General features: G+C 44.6%; 1 protein-coding gene across 2 annotated transcripts in view; it reads left to right on the top strand.

Annotated features, from left to right (window-relative positions):
- Nucleotides 1–23,799, top strand: part of bys (Bystin) — a 152,677-nt gene that overhangs the window by 71,535 nt on the left and 57,343 nt on the right. For both annotated transcript variants that reach the window (XM_080278382.1, XM_080278384.1), the window contains exon 6: nucleotides 8,727–8,876. In XM_080278382.1, the coding sequence (XP_080134508.1) occupies nucleotides 8,727–8,876 (150 nt within the window). The remainder of the gene's footprint in view (nucleotides 1–8,726; nucleotides 8,877–23,799) is intronic.

Here is a 23,799-nt window from a genome sequence, read left to right as displayed (position 1 = left end):
CGATGGCTGCCTACGACAGCAGCTATAGAACGACCAGAAAGGAAGCTACCAATGAAGGTACAGATAGAAGGATAGAAACCGTAGGAGGGCAGTTTGGAAATTAAAGATTTATGCCAGACTCGATCGAAAGCCTTTGAGATGTCAAGTGCAATGGCAAAGCTTTCGCCAAAGTCCCGAAAGGAGGATGACCAGGAGTCTGAAAGGTAGATGAGAAGATCGCCAGTGGAGCGTCCCTGACGGAACCCATACTGACGATCGGAAAGAAGGTTGTGATAGGAAAGATGCCTTAAAATTTTTTTATTAAGAATTGACTCCGAAAACTTTTGAAATACAGGACGTTAAAGCAATTGGACGATAGTTGGAGGGTTGGGAGTGGTCACCCTTCTTTGGGACTGGCTGAATGAGAGCAAACTTCCAGCAAGAAGGAAAGGTACAAGTTGACAGACAAAGGCGAAATAGTTTGCCTAGGCAGGGTGTAAGCACGGAAGCACAGTTTTTGAGAACAACAGGAGGGACCCCATCAGGCCCATATGCCTTGTTAGTACTGAGGCCAGTAATGGCAGAAAATACATCAACTGAAGAAATTTTAATGTCAGCCATGAGGAAGTCACGGGGGGAAGTGATGGAGGAACAGCACCGGAATCGTCTAAGGTGGAATTGGAGGAGAAAGTCTGTGCGAAGAGATCTGCTTTATCAGTAGAAGAAATAGCTACAGAACCATCAGAGTAGAAAAGAGGAGGGAAGGATGATGAGGTAAAGTTGTTAGAAAGATTTTTGGCAAGGTGCCAGAAGGAGCGGGAAGAATTCGAGTTGGAGAGTTGAGAGCATTTAGTATGGATGAAATTATTTTTGGTAGAGCGAAGAACAGACTTAGCACGATTCCGGGCAGAAACGTAAAGATTATGTGATTCAGGGGTGGGTTGGCTCCGGTACCTTTTGTAGGCCTTCTCCTTGTTGCGGACAGCATTAGAACAAGCGTGATTAAACCAAGGCTTTCTTGCATTAGTGAAAGGATATGAGAAAGGAATGTATGCTTCCATGCCCGAGAGAATAACCTCCGTAATGCGCAAGGCACACTCAGATGGCTCACGGCCATGGAAGCAATAATCATTCCAGGGAAAATCAAAGAAGTACTGCCTGAGGGCCTCCCAGTCCGCAGCTCCAAAATGCCAGAGACGACGTTTCCCTGGAGGGTCCGCAGGCCGTACTGGAGCGATAGGACAGGTTAAGGTAATAAGGTTGTGATCGGAGGAGCCCAACGGAGAGAAAAGATTAACAGAGTAAGCAGAAGGATTAGTTGTGAGGAAGAGATCAAGTATGTTGGAGCTCTCTCCAAGGCGGTCAGGGATACAGGTAGGGTGCTGTACAAGCTGCTCTAGGTCATTAAGGATAGAAAAGATGTAGGCTTGTTCACCAGGTGGATCCGTGAAAGGAGAGGAGAGCCAAAGGTGGTGGTGAACATTGAAATCTCCAAGAATGGAGATTTCAGAGAAAGGAGAAATGGACAGAATGTGTTCCATCGTAGAAGTAAGATAGTCGAAGAATTTTTGATAGTCAGTAGAATTAGGGGATAAGTAAACAGCACAGATATATTTAGTCAGAGAATGACAGGAAAGCCGAAGCCAGAGAGTGGAGAATTCAGAAGAATCAAGTTCAGGAACACGAGAGCAAGATAAGTCGTTGCGTATGTATACACAACAGCCACCTTTGGCTTTGAAATGAGTATAGAGAAAGTAGGAGGATACAGAAAAGGGTTTGCTGTCAGTTGCCTCAGACAGCTGAGTCTCCGTTAGAAAAAGAAGGTGAGGTTTAGAGGAGGAGAGGTGGTGCTCTACAGAGCGAAAGTTAGATGAAAGGCCGCGAATGTTGCAGAAATGAAGAAGAAGAGAGTCAGACAGTGGTTCCAGGCACCTCGAGTCGTCACCGGGAGAGGGGCAGATGGCGGGGGCATTTATGGTCCCCCCCCCCCCGGGGACTCCGAGGCTGGGTGAATTGACGCCATTTTGGTAAATTTTGAATAGGAAGTGTAGTGTGTACTGTGCATGTAGTTTGGTGAAGATAGATAGAGAAATTTGTACTGGAGAGCATGCTGGCCTACTCTCTGTGTAACTGAGACACTGAAAAAGTTCAGCAAAGGGGGATGGTCAGGAACTAGTCCTGAGGGCTGATGAAACGGGAGCTCCAGCACTCCCTGTCATCAGCTTTCCATCCACCTCGGGAGTACTGCCCTGCTCGACTGGTGCTACAGTCTACTCCACATAAGCCCTTGTTCCATACCATCTCTCCACTTCCTAAGTCTTCCTCCACCTCCCTTTCATTCTCTGCAATCAACATCAAATCATCAGCATACATCTTCCATGGGAGTCCATTTCTGAAGTCATGTGAGAGGGTTTCAAGTACCATGATAAGCAACCAGGGGCTGAAGACTGACCTCTGATGCACACCAACATTCCTAGAAAACTCATTACTTCAATCTCTATTCACCCTTACCTGGGTGCGAGCACCCATGTACATAGCCATAACTACCTTAACCAGCCACTCCTTGATCCCAAGCTTTCTCGTTGCCCGCTTATTACCTCTCTAGGGACTATGTCAAAGGCCTTCTCCAGATCAACAAAAACAAAGTACAGATCACTTTTCTTTCCTTTATATTTTTGCAGAAGCTATTGAACAATGAATATGGCATCATTGGTCCCTTTACCTGACATAAGCCCAAACTGCATCTTGTCATCAGTATTCATTCTTTCCCTAATCATACCTCTTAAACTCTCATCATTACCTTCATTATCTGGTCCAAAAGCTTTATGCTTACAATTTCCTCTTTCTAGGGCATCACCCTTCCCATTTTGGACATTTACAATTACACTCTTCAGCCAATCATCTGGGACAATGCACTCATAAATAATCATATTTATCAAGTCAGTGACTGACCTCACTCCTGTATCTCCTGAGGCTTTCAACATTTCAGCAGTCAACCCAGAAATGCCTACTGCCTTCCCCACCTGCATCCTGCCTATTGCCACTGCACAACACTGTAATTTCCCGTGTGGTCTAGTGGAGAAGTTCTAGGCATCTAATCACTGTCAGAGTCTGAGAGTAGCTCATGCAGGTGACCTAGGGGTGTGTCGCTGGGTTGTGGTGATGGCGTACCCACTGCAGACGACTCTGAAGAGAGGCGCAAACTCACGTCAAGTGGTGACTCCACTGTGCCTGATGTGCTGGGCTGTGGCTCGGAGCATGAGGGCCTGTCTTGGGGAGGCAATGAAGTGGAGCCAGGGCTGGGCACAGAGGGGATCACGGGCCTGAAAAAGCTGTCAATGGTTGATTGACGCAAGGAACGACGATTTTGACGATTAATGATGCGCTGCCTGAAAGTGCGCACTTCCTCCACAAGTCCCGAGGGCCCCATCTCCCTGTCGCAGTCCGGGTGCTACAGGTAGTCCAGAACGAACTCTAGGTGTTCCTGGAGTGCGCTCAGCTTGGGGATGGCTGGAGTAGTGTCACGCTGAGAGGAGTCCGCCTCATCGTCACCGTCCTCATCAGAATCTTCAAGCTGAGTACTGACACCTGCAACTGAAGATGCGATCTCGATATCAGACATGGTCTGATACCCAGAATCGCCCTCGTCGTCATCCAACCACCCACCCACTTCGTCCACATCAACATCGTCCCCATGCGCATGTAGACGTGCATGGAAGTCATCCACGTCAAAACCTAGGAAACCGTGCTCCACATCCATTCCAAGAAGCAGATGAGACCAACCATTTTCTAGAGTCTTGACAGGAATTTCCTTCCATGCACTGGCCCAGTTGTAGATGGCAGACTTCATGTTGTAGCGGCAAAAATTTTCCAAAGTCCGCTGGCTTCGCGTGTCTCGTCCCTCCCTGCGCTCGTCCTCGTCCTCGCGAACAACCATCACCTCATCCAGGAACTTCCGTCGGTACAGCCTCTTCGTTGCCACGATAACTCCTTGGTCCATTGGTTGGATGAGAGCAATCGTATTAGGTGGCAGAAACATGCACCTAATGCGGCCATTCTCAGCCACCAAGTCCTTGTCACAGGGGTGAGCAGGTGCATTGTCGAGGAGAAGGAGGGCCTTTACCTGGTCACATGGGATTCCCAGTTTCTCCGTCTGGTAATGGATAACCTCCTTGACGAAATGGCGGTGGAACCAGTCTTTGAAGATCTGGGCAGTGAACCATGCCTTCAAGGAATGGTACCAAACGACAAGAAGGACATCCATCACCCCATGAAGACACTGAGGCTTTTTTGCACGGCCAACAATAATGGGCTTGAGCCAGTGCATGCCGTTAGCATTGGCACAACACAAAGCAGATATCTGTTGCTTGCAGAGCTTGCGGCCAGGTACACGCTTCTCCGTCTCCTCGGCTAGAGTGTTCGAAGGCAAAGAGCGATAGAATAAGCCAGTTTCATTAGCGTTGTAGACTTGACCGAGAGTGAGGCCCTCCCTGTCGATCAAGCGCTTCACCTTGTGCCGAAACTCGTCTGCTTCATCCTCGTTGGCGTCCAAAGCTTCGCCATGAGACTTACGGTTGGTAAGGCCATGTCGTAACTTGAACGTGAAGAGCCAACCTTCGGATCCCTTGAAGTCTAAGGTGTCATGAAGCCTTGCGAACTTCTCAGCAGCAGCCTCCAGGTCCGTGCCACGCACCAGCACACCAGCGGCATGTTGCTGTTGATACCAAATCAATGTGGAGCGGTCGACTTCTGCATACTTGGGAGTAAACATCACCTTCCTCTTCACGTTGCGTTTGCTTTTCGACGAGAAGTCAGCCATGTACTGCATGAGTTTGTCTCGGGATCTCTTGATATCAAACAAAGTAGATCGGGCCAGGTTGAATTCAGGAAGGATGCGTGAGGAAGACCATCCCGCATCCACCTTGTCCAATATCTCCCTCTTCTTCTCCAGAGTCAAAACCACTCTCTTCCTCTTCTTAGGCGGCAGGGCCATCATCACACACACGAAGAAGAGGCATGAGAGCAGCAGCAGAGCCTGCGGCAGGTAAGGCACCACCACAAAAGTGAGCACGTTGGCGGCCATGATGACGAGCGTGCACACACAACGAGAGACGGGTGGTAAGTGGGGAGGATGCAGGGGCGCTCTAGCAGACGTTGGTGGAACGACGCACCAAAACACAGCTGGCCTGTGCCGCGCGCACCAACTTCAAATTACGGGCGGGAAAAACTCAGATTTTTTTCGAATTTTTTGCGGTTTTTGACCCATTTTGGGAATATTGGATCCCGGGACGAAAATGTCCGGTAATTGGGGATGTCTGGAAAGTGGGCGTCCAGATATTACGGAGATTACTGTATTCTCGCCTTATTTTCACCACCGAAACATATTTATTTTGCCACAAAACCACATATTCCTATTCATCAATGTTTGTTCTACATAAGCAAAAAAAAAACACAAAAAAAACACTAAACGTACGGTAGGGTCGTGTGGATAAACATTCAAGAGCATACGTCTCACTTCCCAACATCATAAGTTGAATGTTTACTGATCAATATGTACATGTTATACCATCATTTGAAAGAGAATTTTATTAGCTTTCGATTGCTGGAAGTCCCAGTTTGATACGAGGTATGGTGTTCATGTAATAAGCAAAAAAGTAAAACCCATTTCCGACAGGAAACAGATTATTTAATTCGGGGAGCTCGAGCGAAAAACTTTTCTCACCATTGTTATGTTTTTATTTTATCATCCTGTGTAGAATATAATTTGCTTTCATTTGAGCCCACAGTGGTGATCCTAGACCTCATAGTTTTTGAGAGAAATGCAAAAAACTATGGTTTACCCACGTCGTGTCGTGAATTTTTTTTTTTTTTTTAATGTGTTTGACTCTGGGCATAGGCTTCACAGCCTGCTATCAAGGCCCAGCAGTCCTCCTACATACCATACACCTCTACATGTCAGGGTAGTTTCCTGTGTTCCCCCATGATACTGCACATATTTCACGAATTCTTTGTACACTAGATATGCACACTATATTGACATGATTCACTGTCCCTATTATAGCTGAATACTCACATTTGGTGCAGGGTAGAGGCAGTGTAGTTGATTAGAAACAGTAGCACAATCTTCGTTGGGCCAACGGCTGATAATGACCAGGATTCCTTCACAAACACCAAATTTCCTATGGCAATCACCAGATCTAATCACAATAGTGCTCAAACACTATACATAAGCACTACTGGTATAGTGAAATATGTTGCACGGCCGGGACGGGGGTAAGAGTGGAAATTTAAAGGGACCGAGCTGCGCAGTACCTTCCCCATTCACAGCTCATTTGGTACTGAATAACCTGTCCGCTTTCTTGCTGGTATCGGGACCCACAGTTGCCAACTCATTACTTTTGATGAGGAGCAGGGAAGCTATGACGCCTCCAAAAATGGCGCTGGTCGGCCGGAAACTTTTCCTCTAATGAAAGTTTTTATGCTTTAATGATGCCAAAAGTGTCGGTGAGTATTGTCGCAGTCACACCCATATGACGACAAATGCATCATCGTGCACGGAGGGGTTAAGGTGAGAGTGGCCAGCCTCACTCATCCCTGCATGGCATTACGTGAGCAATAAACTCCAACCATCCCTCGGATATAAACCTTCACCGGCGCAGTCCGACTGGAGTGCCACAGTTACCCACTAAACCACCAGGCGCCATAATTTGATTATGTGGTTACCACCCATCATAGTGAATATTTTTCTGGTGTACAGGTGACCATTTGGCTTGTCACTCAGTGTAGAGTCACCCATAGGCAGAAGGAAGAGGAAAGAATGAAGGAAGGAAAGACAGAAGAGGGAGTGTAAAGTCACCCGTAGGCAAACGGATGAGGAAAGAATGAAGTAAAGATAGACAGAAGAGCAAGGAAGGAAAGAAGGAAGGAGGAGAGGAAAGAGCAGACACCCAAAAGTAGTGCTACTTTAAGTGAGTTAGTGGTGAGTGCCCCCACCTACCAAAAAAAATTTAAAAAAAAATACAATGGAAAGACTAAAGCATCGCCGTCTTTCCCCATCCTCATACGACATTTGGATAAATTTTGCTGCATTCAACATTCTTCCTCTAATGCCATGCAGTATATTGTTTGAACCATTCATGTTCTATATCATTCTGCCATAGCCCTTCTCTAAATCCCTGAATACAGCTTATAACTTCTAAAGATTCATATATTTGTTTGGTGACATTCATAGTATTAATATTTGTTACATACTTCCATTTTCCTTTCCACATCCACCCTATTATTCTTCTATCCTACCTACTGTAATACTTTATCATACAGCTTTCCTAGTATGCCTAACGGACTGATCTGTTACTTCCTTGAATCCCATGACATTTTGTTATAATTAGGACACCTCAGTTTAGTTTTATCCAGCTTTGGGAAGCCCCCCAGTAGTAAAGGAGTTAAAGAACTCTATGTCTGGAAGTTCTTTAAGTCTCTCTTAACTTACTGAATATGTTTGTAGAGAGCAAAAATGAATAAAAAGGAAAACACTATACTGTATAAATGGAATTAATGGCTCATAGGTGGCAACCATCATCTACTCATTCAATGTAGTGCTTCCTACTTTTCCTTCACCTTTATCATTCTTGTTCTGTGTCTGCCCTCTTTTCTTCATACTTTGCCCATCCTTCCTGTCTCTTCTTACTCCTGTCCTTTCTGTTCAGGTAGCTCTGTACAGAGTGACAAGCCTAATGATTTTCTGTAACTCAGGAAATAATTTACTATGCTGGTAGTAATATTGTAATAAGGTCAAATAATGTAGAGCCTACTGTGGAGCCCTTGTTAACTGAGTAAAGAGATGGAGGTAACTCAGCAACAACAATAATAACTCTTGCTTACTTGGCCATCCTCAAAAACATAGGAATTATCACTGCCATTCCTCCAGTCTTTTGGTACCTTCCCGTCATAAAATGACAGCCTGACTATGGAGGCTGCATGTATGGGCATGAGCGTGAATGAAATGCCAAGAGTAAGAGCAGTAGAAAAGGATTGTTTGATAACACAGAGTAATGGGGTAAGAAACTTTGATTTGCAAGAGATGCTGTGGTAGGAAGTCTCTTGGTGATAAAGTTGAAGAGAGAGTGATTAGATTGTGTAGGCATGTGGAGAGAATGGTTATAGATCAATCCATCCTCCCATCTTTTATCCAGTCCATTCATGCCCCATCGGGAGTGTAGGGGCCTAGCATTAGCCTACTCAGCCCTGATATTTATGGCAAGGATGACCAGCCTCACCTGCCTGAGTGGCATTATGTCAGTAAACCCCAGCCACCCCTCAAATGGAAACCCTTGTAAGCTCAGTCTGGTTGGAGCACTATAACTAGCCCACCAGGCATCTTTTAGTTATATGGTTGCCATCCAGTGTAATACATGGCTTCCTGGGTTACAGGAAACTATTTAGATTATCACTCAGTGTAGTGTCACCAGACAGAGAGAAAGAGAGAGAGAGGATGGGGCACTCCCACCTGCCACAAATGGTTATAGATATAGTACTGAAATAGTTACATATTTTTGATAATGGAGGCCAAGAAGGTGGATGGGTAAAGTTTATAATGTGTGAGTGTGAGTTATGGTAGTTGATAGTGACAGAGAATTGATAGGGGATTAAATTGATTTTATTTAACGTAGAAGAATAATTGGAACTTAGATTACTATACATGGTAGTGTAAATATACTCACTGACTTGTTCCTTTCATTTCCTCTCAGGCATCCAGACAGTGAACCTAAGTCCAGAGATCCAGGAGATGTGTGCTCAGGTGGGGAAGGTGCTTTCCAAGTACCGCAGTGGTCCGCTGCCCAAGATGTTCAAAGTCATACCGAAGATGCGCAGCTGGGAGGAGCTAGTTTACCTTACTAGTGAGGCTTAAAAATAATGCTGTGTTTTATTTTTATTTCTTGACTCCCATTTCACATGACATGCTGGTGATGTCTCCCTGTATCATGCTTTCTCGTTCCTTGCTCTTGTAGACCCTACATCATCCCATCCTTGGGTGGGGAAAAAAAAGAAGTGAGGATGAAGAGATTAATATATTTTTATAGAGAGAGACACACTGATAACATGACTGATATAGGTCTTGGGAAGCAGAAGAGCCTGCAATAATCCATCATGGTTTTAATCCAAGAGTTGGCTAGAGGTTTTTCTGTCACTTGAATGCTGCCAGTTACATAAGGTGGTCTCCTGTAGTTTGATTGATCTGAAACACAGTAGCCTAGCTTGGGTGTTCTTAACTGCCCCAGATCCTTCAAAGCTTCCAAAGGGGCAGTAATGGATTGTCAATTATTGTTTATTTGTTATAAGTTTCTTTCTGTCCAGCTGTTCATTGTTGGTTGGAAAGTTTATAGAGTAGTTGTATTGACACTGGCAGGTGTATGTGATGCACATGGTGTTGTATCATTTATGAAGTCCCCAGCATGCCTGCTTACATTGGCATCAGTCACCTGATGGTGGCTTCCCACACTGCTTTTTTTTTTTTTTTTTTTTTTAATGGTAGGAAGAAGGAACCAAAGACCACGGCCTGCAATAACTGTTCATTCCAAGAGAAAAACAAAGTACAAGAGAGAGCCAGATTCAAGATCTGATCATTTCGAGATGTCTGGACACACTGCATTTGAAAAACTGAAGATCATAACTATCAGGAAATACAGACAGAGGGAGACAGTTCCAGAGTTGACCTGTTGCATAAATGAAGGACTGGGAGTAATGGTTAACTCTTGCATTAGAGAGTTGGACAGAAAAGGGATGAGAGTTTGCTGCCAGACGGGTGCTACGCTCCAGTCGTGGAGGTGGAGGAATGCATGCAGACAGTTCAGAGGAGCAGTGACAATTGAAGTAGCAATGGAAAAGAGATAAAGATGCAACAGTGCAGCGAAGAGACAGAGGTTGAAGGGAGCCAGTAAGAGGAGGAGAGTTGATGAGATGAAAAGCCTTTGACTCCACCCTATTGAGAAGAGCTGAGTGTGGGGAGCCTCCCCATACGAGAGTTGTACTCCACACAGGGGCGGATAAAACCCATGTATAGAGTCAACAATTGTGCAGGGGTAAAGAAGGAATGGAGTTGGCTTAGCACACCTAATCTCTTGGAAGCAGATTTTACAAGATATGTAACATGATCTTTCCAAGATAAGTCCCAAGTGAATGAAACCCCAAGCATGTTCAAGGATAATGCAGGATTAAGTTGAATATTATTAAACATTAATGGGTACACCTGTGGAAGATTTTGTCGGGTTGATAGGTGTAAAAACTGAGTCTTTGACGTATTAAAAACAACAAGTTTATTTTACCCCAGTCAGAAATACAAGCCAAGTCAGACATTAGGTGTGCCCTAGCCTCATCCCTTGTTTGTTGAAACAGCTGCTGAGATGGACGTTGCAGGAACCAAATGGAATGGTGAAGGATGGAGTCATCATCGTATAAGTGGATAGGGTTAGATATACAGCTTAGAAGGTCATTGATGAATAAAAGGAAGAGAGTTGGTGATAGGACAGAGCTCTGAGGAACACCACTGTTGATAGATCTAGGAGAAGAACGATGGCCGTCTACAACAGCTGCTATAGAATGACCAGAAAAGAAGCTGTAGATGAAGGCACAGATAGAAGGATAGAAACTATAAGATCTATCTATCTATCTATATACCTAGGCTGCTTCCCCCAAGGAAAGGGAGGTAGCCGAGACAGGACGACTCACTCTCCATTTACTCATCCATTCAAACACATTTATTCGCATCTTAGCCCCAAAGGGGAGAACGGACAGATCCTCACTGCATCACAACGCACAAGGGTCAACTGCGCAATGCAATCAGTGACATCCACAGCAGGGCCCGACAGCAGAACTGGTTTACCCCTGCCACATCATAACAGACCCATCCCCTTACCCGCACCTGACCTGACTAGCTGATCAGACCAAAAGCGGGAGAATATCCCCTCAGGGCTGCGTCATCACTTATTCATTCACAATTTCTCTCCATTTATTTCTGTCACGCACAGCCACTCTTCCTTGCTCAACAGACATCCCTCTCGCATCCAGCGCTCTCTTCACACTGTCCATCCATCCTATTCGTGGTCTTCCTCTCAGTCTTACACCTCTCACATCAGATCTAGTTATCTTTTTCACCAATCGCTCATTATCCATTCTCTCCATATGCCCAAACCATTGCAACACCCTCTGCTCAACTCTACCAGCCATCTCCCGAACAACTCCAGTTCTCCTTCGCACTTCATCATTTCGCACTCGATCCATACGCGTCACTCCACACATACTCCTCAGACATCTCATCTCCATTACATTCAAACTTTTCCTCTCTGCTACACCCATATTCCATGTTTCAGCCCCATATAATGCAGTCGGTACCACAACACCCTCATACAGCCTTCTCTTTACATCCATTCTAAGCGAACGACATTTAAACACTTTTTCATTCCTCCCAGCACCTTTCCTACTTCATTTATTCTAAACTTCACTTCTGCATCTATTCTTCCATCCACAGCAACATGTGACCCTAGATATTTAAAACAATCTACCTCCTCAAGCAACTCACCATTCAAAACTATATTCATCCCCCTACCATCTATCAACCTCGTACACTTCATCACTCTACTCTTATTCTCATTTACTTTCCAATTTCCTCCTTTCACACACCCTTCCAAACTCCTCTACCAACTGTCTCAATCTCTCCTCTGAATCAGTCACCAGTGCAGTATCATCTGCAAACAGCAGCTGCTTCAGATTCCACTCTCCTCCATCAACATTTACCAGACTCAGACCACCTAAAACTCTTGCATTCACCTCCCTTACAACACCATCCATGTAAATATTAAACAACCAAGGCGACATCACACATCCCTGTCGCAGCCCCACTCTCACGGGAAACCAATCACTCACAGCATTTCCCACTCTTACACACGCTCTACTATTTACATAAAAACTTTTCACCCCTTTTAGTAACCTACCATCAAGTCCATACAATCTTAAAACAGTCCACAAAGCCTCCCTATCAATTCTATCATACGCTTTCTCTAAATCCATAAATGCCCAAAACACATCCTTGCCTTTCGCTAAATACTTTTCACACACTTGTCTCACAGCAAACACCTGATCAACGCATCCCCTCCCTCTCCTAAAGCCACACTGCTCATCACTAATCACTCCTCTGTACCCTCTCTAACTCTCATAATTAACACTCTACCATACACTTTACCTACAACACTCAACAGACTTATACCCCTAAAGCTAGTACATTCATACTTATCACCCTTTGCCTTTATACAACGGGACCACACAAGCACTTGCCCAGTCAACTGGCACCATACCTTTCTCAAAGCACACATTCAATAATCTTACTAACCAGTCAACAATATTCACTCCACCACCCTTCAGGCATTCCACAGCACACCCATCCATACCTGCAGCTTTCCCTGTTTTCATCTCCTTTACTGCCTTCTCCACTTCCTCCTTCGTAATCAAAGAATCATTCAACTCTCCCAACACATTTATTCCTTGCACCCTTCTATCTGCCACAATCTCAGCCACCCTTTCCTCCTCTACATTTAACAATCTTTCAAAAATACTCTGCCCATCTCTTCCTTACTGCATCCATCTCAATTAACATCCTTCCATCCTCTGCTTTTACTCGTTCTTCCTTCCCAGACTCTCCCTTTCGCACCCTTTTCACCTCCTTCCAAAACATTTTCTTATTCTGTTGAAAATTCTCTGTCAGCCGCCTACCCCACCTCTCATCTGCTGCCACTTTAGCATCACGCACAGCCCTTCTCGCTCTATTCCTTTTTCCTTATACCTTTCATATGACATCTCATCCTTCCTCTGCAGCCACACTTCATATGCACGTCTCTTCTCAGCCACAGCCATACTTACTTCCTCGCACCACCATTCACTTCCTTTTCTTACACCACCACCCATGTCTCACACCACACACCTCTTCTGCATGCCCCACCACAGCACTCTTAAACAACTGCCATTCCTCCTCCACGCTGCCATTTTCCCGATCTTTCACTGCGTTCCACTCATCTCTCAATTTCTCCTGATACTCTATCTTTTCTCTCTTTTATCCAACTCACTCACTTTCAAAACCTCCCTGCCACACCTAACCCTCCTAGCTCTCACCCATCTCTTACCTACTCTTAACTTTCCCTCCACCAGGTAGTGGTCAGACATACCTCCACCCTCCCCTCTCAGAACTCTCACATCCAACAATCTTCCTATTACATTCCTAGACACAGCCACATAGTCCATCAAGGCTCTATCAACAACCCTTCCACCCTCCTGTCTCACCCATGTATACTTATAAATATCTTTCTTCTCAAACAGCGTATTCCCAATCACCATCTCTCGCTCAACACACATCGCTATCATTCGTTCCCCATTTTCATTTCTTCCAGGCACACCATGCATACCAACTACGCCTTCAACTGCTACATTTCCCACTCTAGCATTCAGATCTCCCATCATTACCACATTCACATTCGCTCCAAAACTCTGCAGACACTCATCAACATCATTCCAGAAAGACTCCCTCTCTTGTTCATCCCTTTCACTACCAGGCCCATATGCACTCACAAACACCCACAACTCACGTTGTGTCCCCCCCTGTGGCGGGGGGGACACAACCTGGCCGCACTATGGGGTGGTACTACTACTCTGCGGCCAGGTTGTGTTAGGAAGAATACTGCCACCGTATTCCCTGCGTGTCGTAAAAGGCGACTAAAAGGGGCGGGGTGAGGGGACTAGGGACCCCCTCCTCTGTTTTTTAGTTCCTAAAAAGAGACAGGCCAGAAAGGGATGGGGGATGGAGTTATCCCCGTACCCTGAAGAAACTATAAGAGCAGTTCAGAAATTAAAGATTTATGCCATACTTGATCGAAAGCCTTTGAGATGTCAAGTGCAATGACAAAGCTTCCACCAAAGTCCTGAAAGGAAGATGACCAGGAGTCTGAAAGGTAGGTGAGAAGATCACCAGCGGAGGGTCCCTGATGGAACCCATACTTACAATCAGAAAGAAGGTTGTGATGGGAAAGATACTTTAATATTTTTCTATTAATAATTGACTTGAAAACTTTTGAGATACAGGATGTTAAAGCAATTGAACGATAGAGGGTTGGGAATGATCATCCTTCTTTGGGACCGGCTGAATGAGAGCAAACTTCCAGCAAGAAGGAAAGGTACAAGTTGATAGACAAAGGTGAAAGAGTTTGCCTAGGCAGGGTGTAAGCACAGAAACACAGTTCTTGAGAACAACAGGAGGGACTCCATCATGCCCATATGCCTTGTTAGTATTGATGCCTGTGATGGCAGAAAATACATCAGCTGAAGACATTTTAATGTCAGCTTGATCTCTGGCAGCCTCTTTATTCAGTCCCTTATCCATGAGGTCAACTCATACCTAAGTTTTTTGGTCTGCCTTTCCCAGTCCTTCCTCTGATGTTCACACATCTCACGTTTCACACTCAGTTGTCATCCTCCATCCTTTTAACCTGCCCAACCCATCGCAGTCTACCCCACGTCATCACAACACCAATACACTCCAGTCCCACCCTTCCTCTCAACTCTTCAATCATAATCCTAGACCTCGCAGGTCTTGCAGTCAGGAACATAATACACATCTGTCTAGTCATTGTAATTTCTGTATGTTTGAGCCATTGAATATCCTCTTTTTTACTGCCAAGGTCTCACTACCATAAAATATTATGCTCCTAACACATACCACATACAAAGATCCTTAAGCACAGAGGGAGAGCCCTCTCAATGTCAGGAAAGGCAACAGCACCCTGAGCTTCTTCCAGCCACTCACTCTAGCCACAGAGCTACAGCCGTACTTCCAGCATGCAACAAGTTCCCCAAATAACACAGTTCTTCCGCACACTTAAAAAACTCTCTAGCAAGATCAGTCCTTTCACGCCTGACAATCCATACATGCTGTCCCAGACACACCACAGACATGAAATCAGCATTATTTTCCCAGTGTGCCACTAATACTACTACATCTCTTATGCAGCAACTTGTCACAAACTGCACAAGTCTCACAGCTTTGTGGCAGACTGCACTTGGCCACACTTCCTCTGCTTTGACAGTACTGCCATCAGCCCAAGATATCACTACTTTTGTTTTATCCGCATTTAGACATAAACCCTTGTGCTCCAGTCTCTCTCTCCACTTCCTAAATCTTTTCTCCACCCCCTTTATATTCTCTTCAGTAGGAAGAGGCTGTAGCACGGGCCAAACAGGGTGGTACTCCCGAGGGGAATGGGAATGCTGGTGATAGGGAGAGCTGCCCCCATTGCCGACCTTTTCAGTGTGACACTAACATGGAGAGTAGACCAGCATACTCTCCCAGTTCTGTCTTATGCACTACACCACATGTGCTTTACATTTCACGTAATGTATTGCACTGCGTTACAGGGGTTGGCGCCAGCAAGGGCATGCGGCCAGAAAACTTTTCCCCCGCTACCTAGTGGCAGACTTTTGGAGGGGGGGGGGGGACGTGATGGGGGTTCTGCTGATATAGATCATTTTGTCCGGGGCGAGATGGGGTCGAACCTGTGCTAGAGGGTACAGGGTTTTGCGGTTCCCAGGCTGCCGCTTCCGCCCAATAGAGAGGGGCCCAAACCTGGGAGTAGCGCCCCAGGAGGCTGCCATATCAGTGGCTGTATAATGGTGGGACAGTTGCATTGCCAAGGCGTGCTTGGAGGATGTCCCTGCAGCTGTCCTGACAGGGTGCCCCGGGGGCACTACCACAGCCACTGGTAAGCTGTTGCGCTAGGGGTCCCAGATCCATTGCCTGCACCTGGGACTGTGCAGTGAGTGGGGTCTGTGGTATATCTACCCCCTTTATTATTATCGACTATGACTAAATACAAGTACTATAAGCTTCAGAGCAAGCCTGAGGACATTAAATCGCCCAGGGGGATGAGGGTGGGTTCATGGAATGTGGGAAGTTTGAGGGGAAGAGCAGAGGAAGTCACTGAGGCATTCAGTAGAAGGTGGGTGGATGTGGCATGTTTGCAGGAAGTCCGGTACAGGGGTGGGTCAACCAGAAAGATTGTTGGGAAGGATTGCTACTATAAGTTGTTTTGGCAGGGGGGGACAGACGGATATGGGGTTGTGGGTGTGTTGGTTGCCGAGAAATGGCTGGAATATGTTATGAATGCTATGAGAATATGCGATAGGATATTGGTAGTGAAAATTTTGTTGGGTGGAATGATGACTGCAGTTATATTGGCATATGCTCCACAGGCAGGTTTGGATGGGATAGAGAAGGATAGATTTTGAGATGATTTAATGCATGTAATAGGTGGTATGGGGGATGATGAAATAGTGGTTTTGGGAGGCGACTTAAATGGTCATGTAGGTGAAGCAGCTCAAGGTTATGAAGGAGTACCAGGGGGATGTGTGTATGGTATAAGGAATGCGGAAGGGGAAAGGATACTCAAGTTTGGGGAGGCAACAAACATGAGTGTGTGCAACACACATTTTAGGAAAAGAGAGAGAGGGTTAATTACGTATGAGTCTGAGGGAAATAGCAGTCAGATAGATTATTTTCTGGTCAGGAGGGCTGATAGGAGGTTAGTGAGGGATGTTAAAGTTATAGGAAGTGAGGAGTGTGTGTAGCAGCACAGACTATTGATTTGTGATATGGTGCTTAAAGAACGAGTGATGAGAAAGAGGACTTATGTACCTAGGAGGAAAATATGGAAACTGGAAAACCAAGCAGTAAGGGATGCCTTCTATAGCCAGATGAGAAGAGTGGTGGCTGAAGAGGGAGCCATAGACAGAGATGTTAATGAACAGTACAGAGCCCTCAAGAACAACCTCTTGAGAGTTACTGATGTAGGATGCGGTTGGACAAGAAACCCACCAAGACATAAAGTAACTTGGTGGTGAGATGAGGGTGTAGAAGCTGCAGTTAAGGAGAAAAAAAGGCTTTTCCAGGAATGGAAGAAGGGTTGTAACAAGGAGGAATACTTGGCTCCCAAGCTTAAGGCTAGAAGAGAGGTATACAAGGCGAAGTCTGAGTCACAGAGACTTTTACTTGATAACCAAGATGATGGGGAAAGGAAAAATATGGCATTTAAGGTGGCAAATCAGATGAAGAGGTATAATCAGGATATTACAGGTGAGCGGTGTGTGAAGAATGATGATGGAAGGGTAGTGGTGAACAGTGGGGATATTAAAGATGCATGGGGAGAGCATTATAGCCGATTGTTGAATGAAGAGTTTTACTGGGACAGGGAAGGTTTAGAGCCAGCAGATCCGGTGCTTGGCCCTTGGCCTTTGATTGATGCTGCTACTGTGAGTGAGGCAATAGGCAGGATGCAGGTGAGGAAGGCAGCAGGTGTGTCTGGGTTGACTTCCAAAATGTTGAAGGCCTCAGGAGATATAGGGGTGAGGTTAGTCACTGACCTGATAAATATGATTATATATGAGCGTGTTGTCCCAGATGATTGGCTGAAGAGTGTAATTGTAAATGTGTACAAAGGGAAGGGTGATACCTTGGAAGAGGAAATTATAGAGGTATAAAGCTTTTAGATCGGATAATGAAGGTAATGGAAAGAGTTCTAGAAGGTACGATTTGAGAAAGAGTGAGTATTGATGAGATGCAGTGTGGGTTTATGCCGGGCATGGGGACCACTGATGCCATATTCATTGTTCGACATCTTCAGGAATAATATATTGGGAAGAAAAGAAATGATGAGGTAAAGTTGTTACAAAGCTTTTTGGCAAGGTGCTAGAAGGAGTGGGAAGAATTTGATTTAGAGAGTTCAGAGTATTTAGTTCGAATAAAATTGTTTTTAGCAGAGCAAAGAACTGACTTAGCACGATTCCAGGCAGAAACATATGTATAAGAGATGAGATTCAGGGCTGGGTTGGGTGTGGTACCTTTTGTAGGCCCTTTCCTTGTTGTGGACAGCATTAGAGCAAGCTTACATTTGTCACATGCTGACAGGGGAATGTATACTTCCATGCCTGAGAGAATAACCTCCTTAATGTGCAAGGCACACTCAGATGGCTCACAGCCGTAGAAGCAATAATCATTCCTGGAAAATCAAAGAAGTCCTGCCTGAGGGCCTCCCAATCAGCAGCTCTAAAGTGCCTCAGCTTCTGCTTCTTGGGAGAGTCCACAGGCCTTACTGGAGCAGTAGGACTGGTTAAAATGATAAGTTTGTGATGAGAGGAACTCAATGGAGAGAAAAGATTAGCAGCATAAGCAGAAGGATTAGTTGTAAGGAAGAGGTCAGGTATGTTGAAACTCTCTCCAGTGGAGATGTACCAATGTATCGGTATCGGTATCAGTGGTATCAGCCCATTTTTCGAGTATCAGTATTGGAATCGGCATCGGCTGAGTTTCTGCCGATACTACCAATAATTAAAAGGAATTTAATGCATAGCATATCACTCGCTGAAAGTTATTTTGTTAAATAGAATTTGCATGTTTTATAGGGGTGAAAAATAGATTATGGGTAATATCCAATTACTGTATTTAGTATCATATTGTTTTGAGTACATGGTGCGTAGTAGTTTAATGACAAACTTGAAAAAAAGAAAGTCACATGAGTATGGGCAACAGCCTAATAGATTGGTCTCCAATGCACTTGTATCGGTATCATTATTAGTATCAGTATCGGTCCAATTTTGTGGAATCGGTATCAGTATTGGTCAGAATTTTGGTATCAGTAGATCTCTACTGTCCAAGGCAGTCTGGGATATGGGCAGGGTGCTTTACAAGCTGATGTAGGTCATTTAGGATAAAAACGATGTAGGCTTGCTTACCATATGGATCAGTGAAAGGAGAGGAGAGCCAAAAAGTGGTGATGTACATTGAAATCACATAGAATGGAAATTTCAGAGAAAGGAGAAATTGGTAGGATGTGTTCCATTTTAGAAGTAAGATAGTCAAAGAATTTTTCATGGTAGAAATAGAGGATAAGTAAGCTGCACAGATATATTTATTCAGAGAATGACAGGGTAGCTGAAGCCAGAGAGTAGAGAATTCAGAAGAGTAAACTTAAGGAAAACGAGAGCAAGATATATTGTGTACACTTGCACAACAGTCACGTTTAATTTTGAAGTGAGTGTAGATAAAGTAGGAGGATACAGAGAAGGTTTTGCTATCAGTTGTTTCAGACAGTTGGGTGTAGGTGAGGTTTTGAGAAAAAAAAGGTGGTGTAGAGCATAGAGAAATTTAAAGGATAGGCTGCAAATGTTGCCAATTTATAGTGGTTCCAGGCATCTTGCTTGATCATCACCGGGAGAGGGGTGGATGGTGGACACTTAAATGGTCCCTTCTCCTGGACTCTCTGGCTTGGTATTGAGATACATTGTGGTGTGGATTTAGATGTAATGGAAAATGTTAGGAGAAATACATTGAGGTGGTTTGGCTATGTGGAGAGAATGGAGATTGAGCGACTAATGAGGAGAGTGTATGTGAGTGAGGTGGTGGGGGAGGGAGAGGGAGGGGATGGCCAAGGACGTGATGGAGGGATGGAGTAGAGAGGCATATGAGAGAGGGGGTGTGAGCTGAGAGCAGGGCAGTGAAATGGGGTGGCATGGACCCGATTTGTTTGTGGCCATCCCTTACGGGATTGAGGCGTCTGGTAGTAGGTAGATAGATAGATAGGTTTTTTTTTTTTTTTTTTTGAAGTATACTAAGTTGTAGGTGGGGGCGCTCACCATTCACTCACTCGATGTAGTTCTGCTTTGGGTGTCTGCCCTTTCCTCTCTTCCATTCTTCCTCTTATGTCTGTCTTTCCTTCACTCTTTCCTCTTTCTTCTGCCTATGGGTGACTTTACACTCCCTCCTCTGTCTTTCTTTGCTTCATTCTTTCCTCTTCCTGCTGCCCATGGGTAACTGTACACTGAGTTTCCTGTACACCAGGAAACATTTACTACACTGGGTGATAACCATATAACCGAATTCTGGCACCTGCTGGTTTAGTGGGTAATTAAGATGCTCCCAATTGGATTGAGCCTGTGTAGGTTTATATCCAAGGGGTTTATTGCTCACGTAATGCCACTCAAGGATGAGTGAGGCTGGCCACTCTCATCTTAGATGTCAGGACCAAGTTGCCTAGCCCCAGGTTCCTACGCTCCTCATGGGGCGACGTAGGATTGGGTGATGGATGGATGGAAGTGTACTATGTAATGTATTTACCTATTTGTATTTACCTATTTGTAGTATACAGGAATTGAGCAATGCTCATGTTGTCCTGTCTCCATATCCACATTTATCAAGTCTACCTTTACACACATGAATGTTTTTCTCATGCACCACCTCTTTGTCTAAGTCGTTCCAAATATTTAAGTATTTACCTAATATACGTAATTGTGATATACACGGAATGTACTATGCTCGTGGGTTTCCATCGCTGTTTCTCAATAAGTCAAATTTGGCTTTAAACTCGTTTAAGTTTTTAGACTGGACAATCTCTTTGTCCAGGCTATTCCATAATTCTATACTTCTGTAAGGAAAGTTATATTTCTTGATATCCTTCAAGCAGCTTGACTTTTTCAATTTCATTCCGTGTCCTCTTGTTGCTCTCTTATCCCGTACAAACAGATCTTCTTTGTCAATTTTATCTACTCCCACCATGGTCCTGAACACTGCAATCATGTCTCCCCTCTTTCTCTTTTGCTCTAAGGAAGGCAAATCCAGTTTTTCCAGCCTCTCTCTGTATGACAGGTCTGTCAGACTGGGGACCATCTTGGTTGCTGTTCTTTGTATTCTCTCAATCTTGTTTATATCTTTCTTTTTGTCTGGGGACCACACTACCGCTGCATATTCTAACCTGGGGCGGATCATTGCCACTATCAATTTTTTCATCATCTCCTCATCCATATAATGAAATGCTACTCTTATGTTAGTCAAGAGTTTATAAGTCTCTCCAACTATCTTGTTAACCCGCCCCATCCCGACCACTTTTTCACCACTGGTACCCCCCAATCCCGACCATTTTTGGACCCAAATTTTTTTTGCTAAAACTTTCGCTTTTGGTCAGAAACAATGGTCAGTCACGTAGAAATTGTTCCCCGGGGTCCATAAGTGGCCTAAACAGGTATACCTTCGTCACGCCTGGTACCGTGTTCTCTGTAGGTGGTCTGAGCCTCTAACGTTTTCTGTGGTATTATAAGTCTGGGAAACCAATGAAAGTAAGTAGATATGTATTTATTACAAACATAAAAACATGTGATGAAAGAGTAAATTGGATTTTATACAAAAATAGAGCTGAAATAAGCATTATACCATCGTGCGAAGCGAGCAAAATCGGGCAACTTGGTCACGATGAATCGCTAACATTCGAAAATCATGATACATATTTTTTTTACTTGCATAATACTTCTACAATAACATTATACCATTTTACATTTTATTGAACTGTTTTTACGTATTCACGGGCCTTTCGATAACATTTAGCGTAATGTTAGCGCTTATTTACGTAGTGAGTGAACTCGCTGTGACTGTTGTTTCAACTCGTATTGTGTTTTTTCTACTTACATAATACTTTCCTAATAACATTATACACTTTTCCACATTAGAGAACTGTTTTGAGATAGTTTCAGGCCTTACGTAAATATTTAGCGTAATAATAGTGCATAATAACACAGACGGTGAAGTCGCTATGACTACTATTTCAACTTACAACCTATTTTTGTACTTATATAATAATTCTCCACTAACATTGCACATGTTTACACTTGATATAATTGATATCACATAATTTCAGACATTACGATTCTACTGAGCGTCATATTATCGCGTACTTACACAGTGAGTGTTATCGCGATATCATTTGTTTCATCTTACACTAGTATTCAACTTATAAATTACCTTACTACTAACATTACAACCTTTTCCACTTTATATAATTCCTATCACATACTTACTGACCAGAATGTTCTACTGAGCGTAATATTTTCGCAGATTTACACAGTGGGTGTACTCGTGACATCAATTATTACAGCTTACACTATTTTTCAACTTATACGTTACATTCATGCTAACATTACACCCGTTTCCACTTTATATTCTTGCTATCACATATTTACTGACCAGAGTGTTATACTGAGCGTCATATTTTCGCAGATTTACACAGTGGGTGTAGTTTTGATATCACTTCTTTCAACTTACACTATTTCTCAACTTATACATTACTTTCCTGAAAACATTACACCCGTTTCAACTTTGTATATGACTTAGCACCTACTGACTGGCCTTACCATTATACTGAGCGTCATATCGCCATCCCACACAGTTTCAGTAGTGTAGGAAGTTATGGTACTCTTTGAAACATGGCTGAAGGCACAACGCAACATTGCACTCGACACACTCGTACCTTGTGTCTTTTCTCTGAGTGGATGGTCTGACTGTCGAGTGCTTGCATACATGGCAGCGGCGCTGGGGTTTACGACGGTTTGGGTCGGAAGGGATTGTGCTAGGATAGTGGCGTCCTGCGAGGCGTAGGGGAGTCTGGGCAGCCATGGGGGTGCGGGTGCGGTGTGTGGGTCTGTCCTGGGCATGCTTGGCGATTATTTCACGTGCCAGCTCCCTCACAAACCCCTCAAAGGTCTCGGATACTCCGGTGGTCATGGCATGCAGGTAGTGTGCGTTCAGGACCATGATGTCGAGCAAGTGGAAAAAAAGTTTTTTGTACCACTTCATCGTGGTCCTGGCACAGTCAACACTGGAAATCATCGAGTCTGACTGATCCACTTGCTTCATGTTCAGATTATAGTCCAGTACAGACTCGGGTTTCCAGACGTTGCGCCTCCTCTCGCTACGGTGATCCACGGAGTCTGTGCGGTGCATCAGGGGGCTGTGAACAGTTGATAGGAGGCAAACTTCCCTGTTGTGGTTCCACAGGGTGGCAAGGATGTTATTGGCCTGGAAGAAAACCACCTCGTTCTTGTCAAGTTTCCTCCCTATCTTGACCATATGGCGACGGTTTCTCTTGACTGTACCACAGACTCCGGTGTCGTGTTGGTGGAGGAACCTAGCGAGAAGAGGGCTAGTGTACCAGTTGTCCAGGTACAACACATGACCACGATGAAGGTACTTCTCTATCATTGTCTTCACCACGGCCCCAGAGAGTCCTATACTACGATCTTCTGTTATATATGTCTGTGCGCCTGTGTACAAGACTATGTCTTGCACATAACCAGTTTTACAGTCACACATAACAAAGATCTTGAACCCGAAACGGTGTCTCTTGCTGGGTATGTACTGCCGAAAGGAAATATTGCCTCTCCACAACACAAGACTCTCGTCTATGACGAGGTCTCTGTAAGGATAAAATGAGGAGCGGAACATTTCCTGTAAATGATCAAATACCAGCCTAATTCTCCTCATTTTATCTGTGTTATTTGCATTGGCTGGATCTTCTGCATCAAAAAAGTGGAGGCGGCCGAGAATATGCTGAAATCTGTTACGACTCATCACCTTTCCAAAGAAAGGTGTGAGGATCATTGGGTCAGTTGTCCAGTAGGCAGGAATTTGGTTTTTTCGTACCACACCCATCAAGAGAACCAGGGCAAAAAATAAGAACATCTCTGAAATTGTCACGGGATAGTCATATTGTTGGGAATGCCTGCTCGTGGTTCCCAAACGTTCACATTCACGGCGCTGTGTTCGTGAAAATATATTGGTCTGTTCCACTATGCGCCCCACAAATGCCTCCCCAAAGAACAAGTGGAAAAAATCCACCCTAGAGGAACCCGCATGCACACCTGGAGCTGTGCAACCAGACCGCCACTCCTCAGTGAAAGGGTGAATGATGG

Source organism: Coenobita brevimanus, chromosome 73, assembly GCF_032717465.1.
Source record: "Coenobita brevimanus isolate Jiangsu-jjx chromosome 73, ASM3271746v2, whole genome shotgun sequence".
NCBI classification, from domain to species: Eukaryota; Metazoa; Arthropoda; class Malacostraca; order Decapoda; family Coenobitidae; genus Coenobita; species Coenobita brevimanus.
Note: the sequence above shows the minus strand (reverse complement) of the source record. Positions and strands in the feature narration are given on the sequence as shown.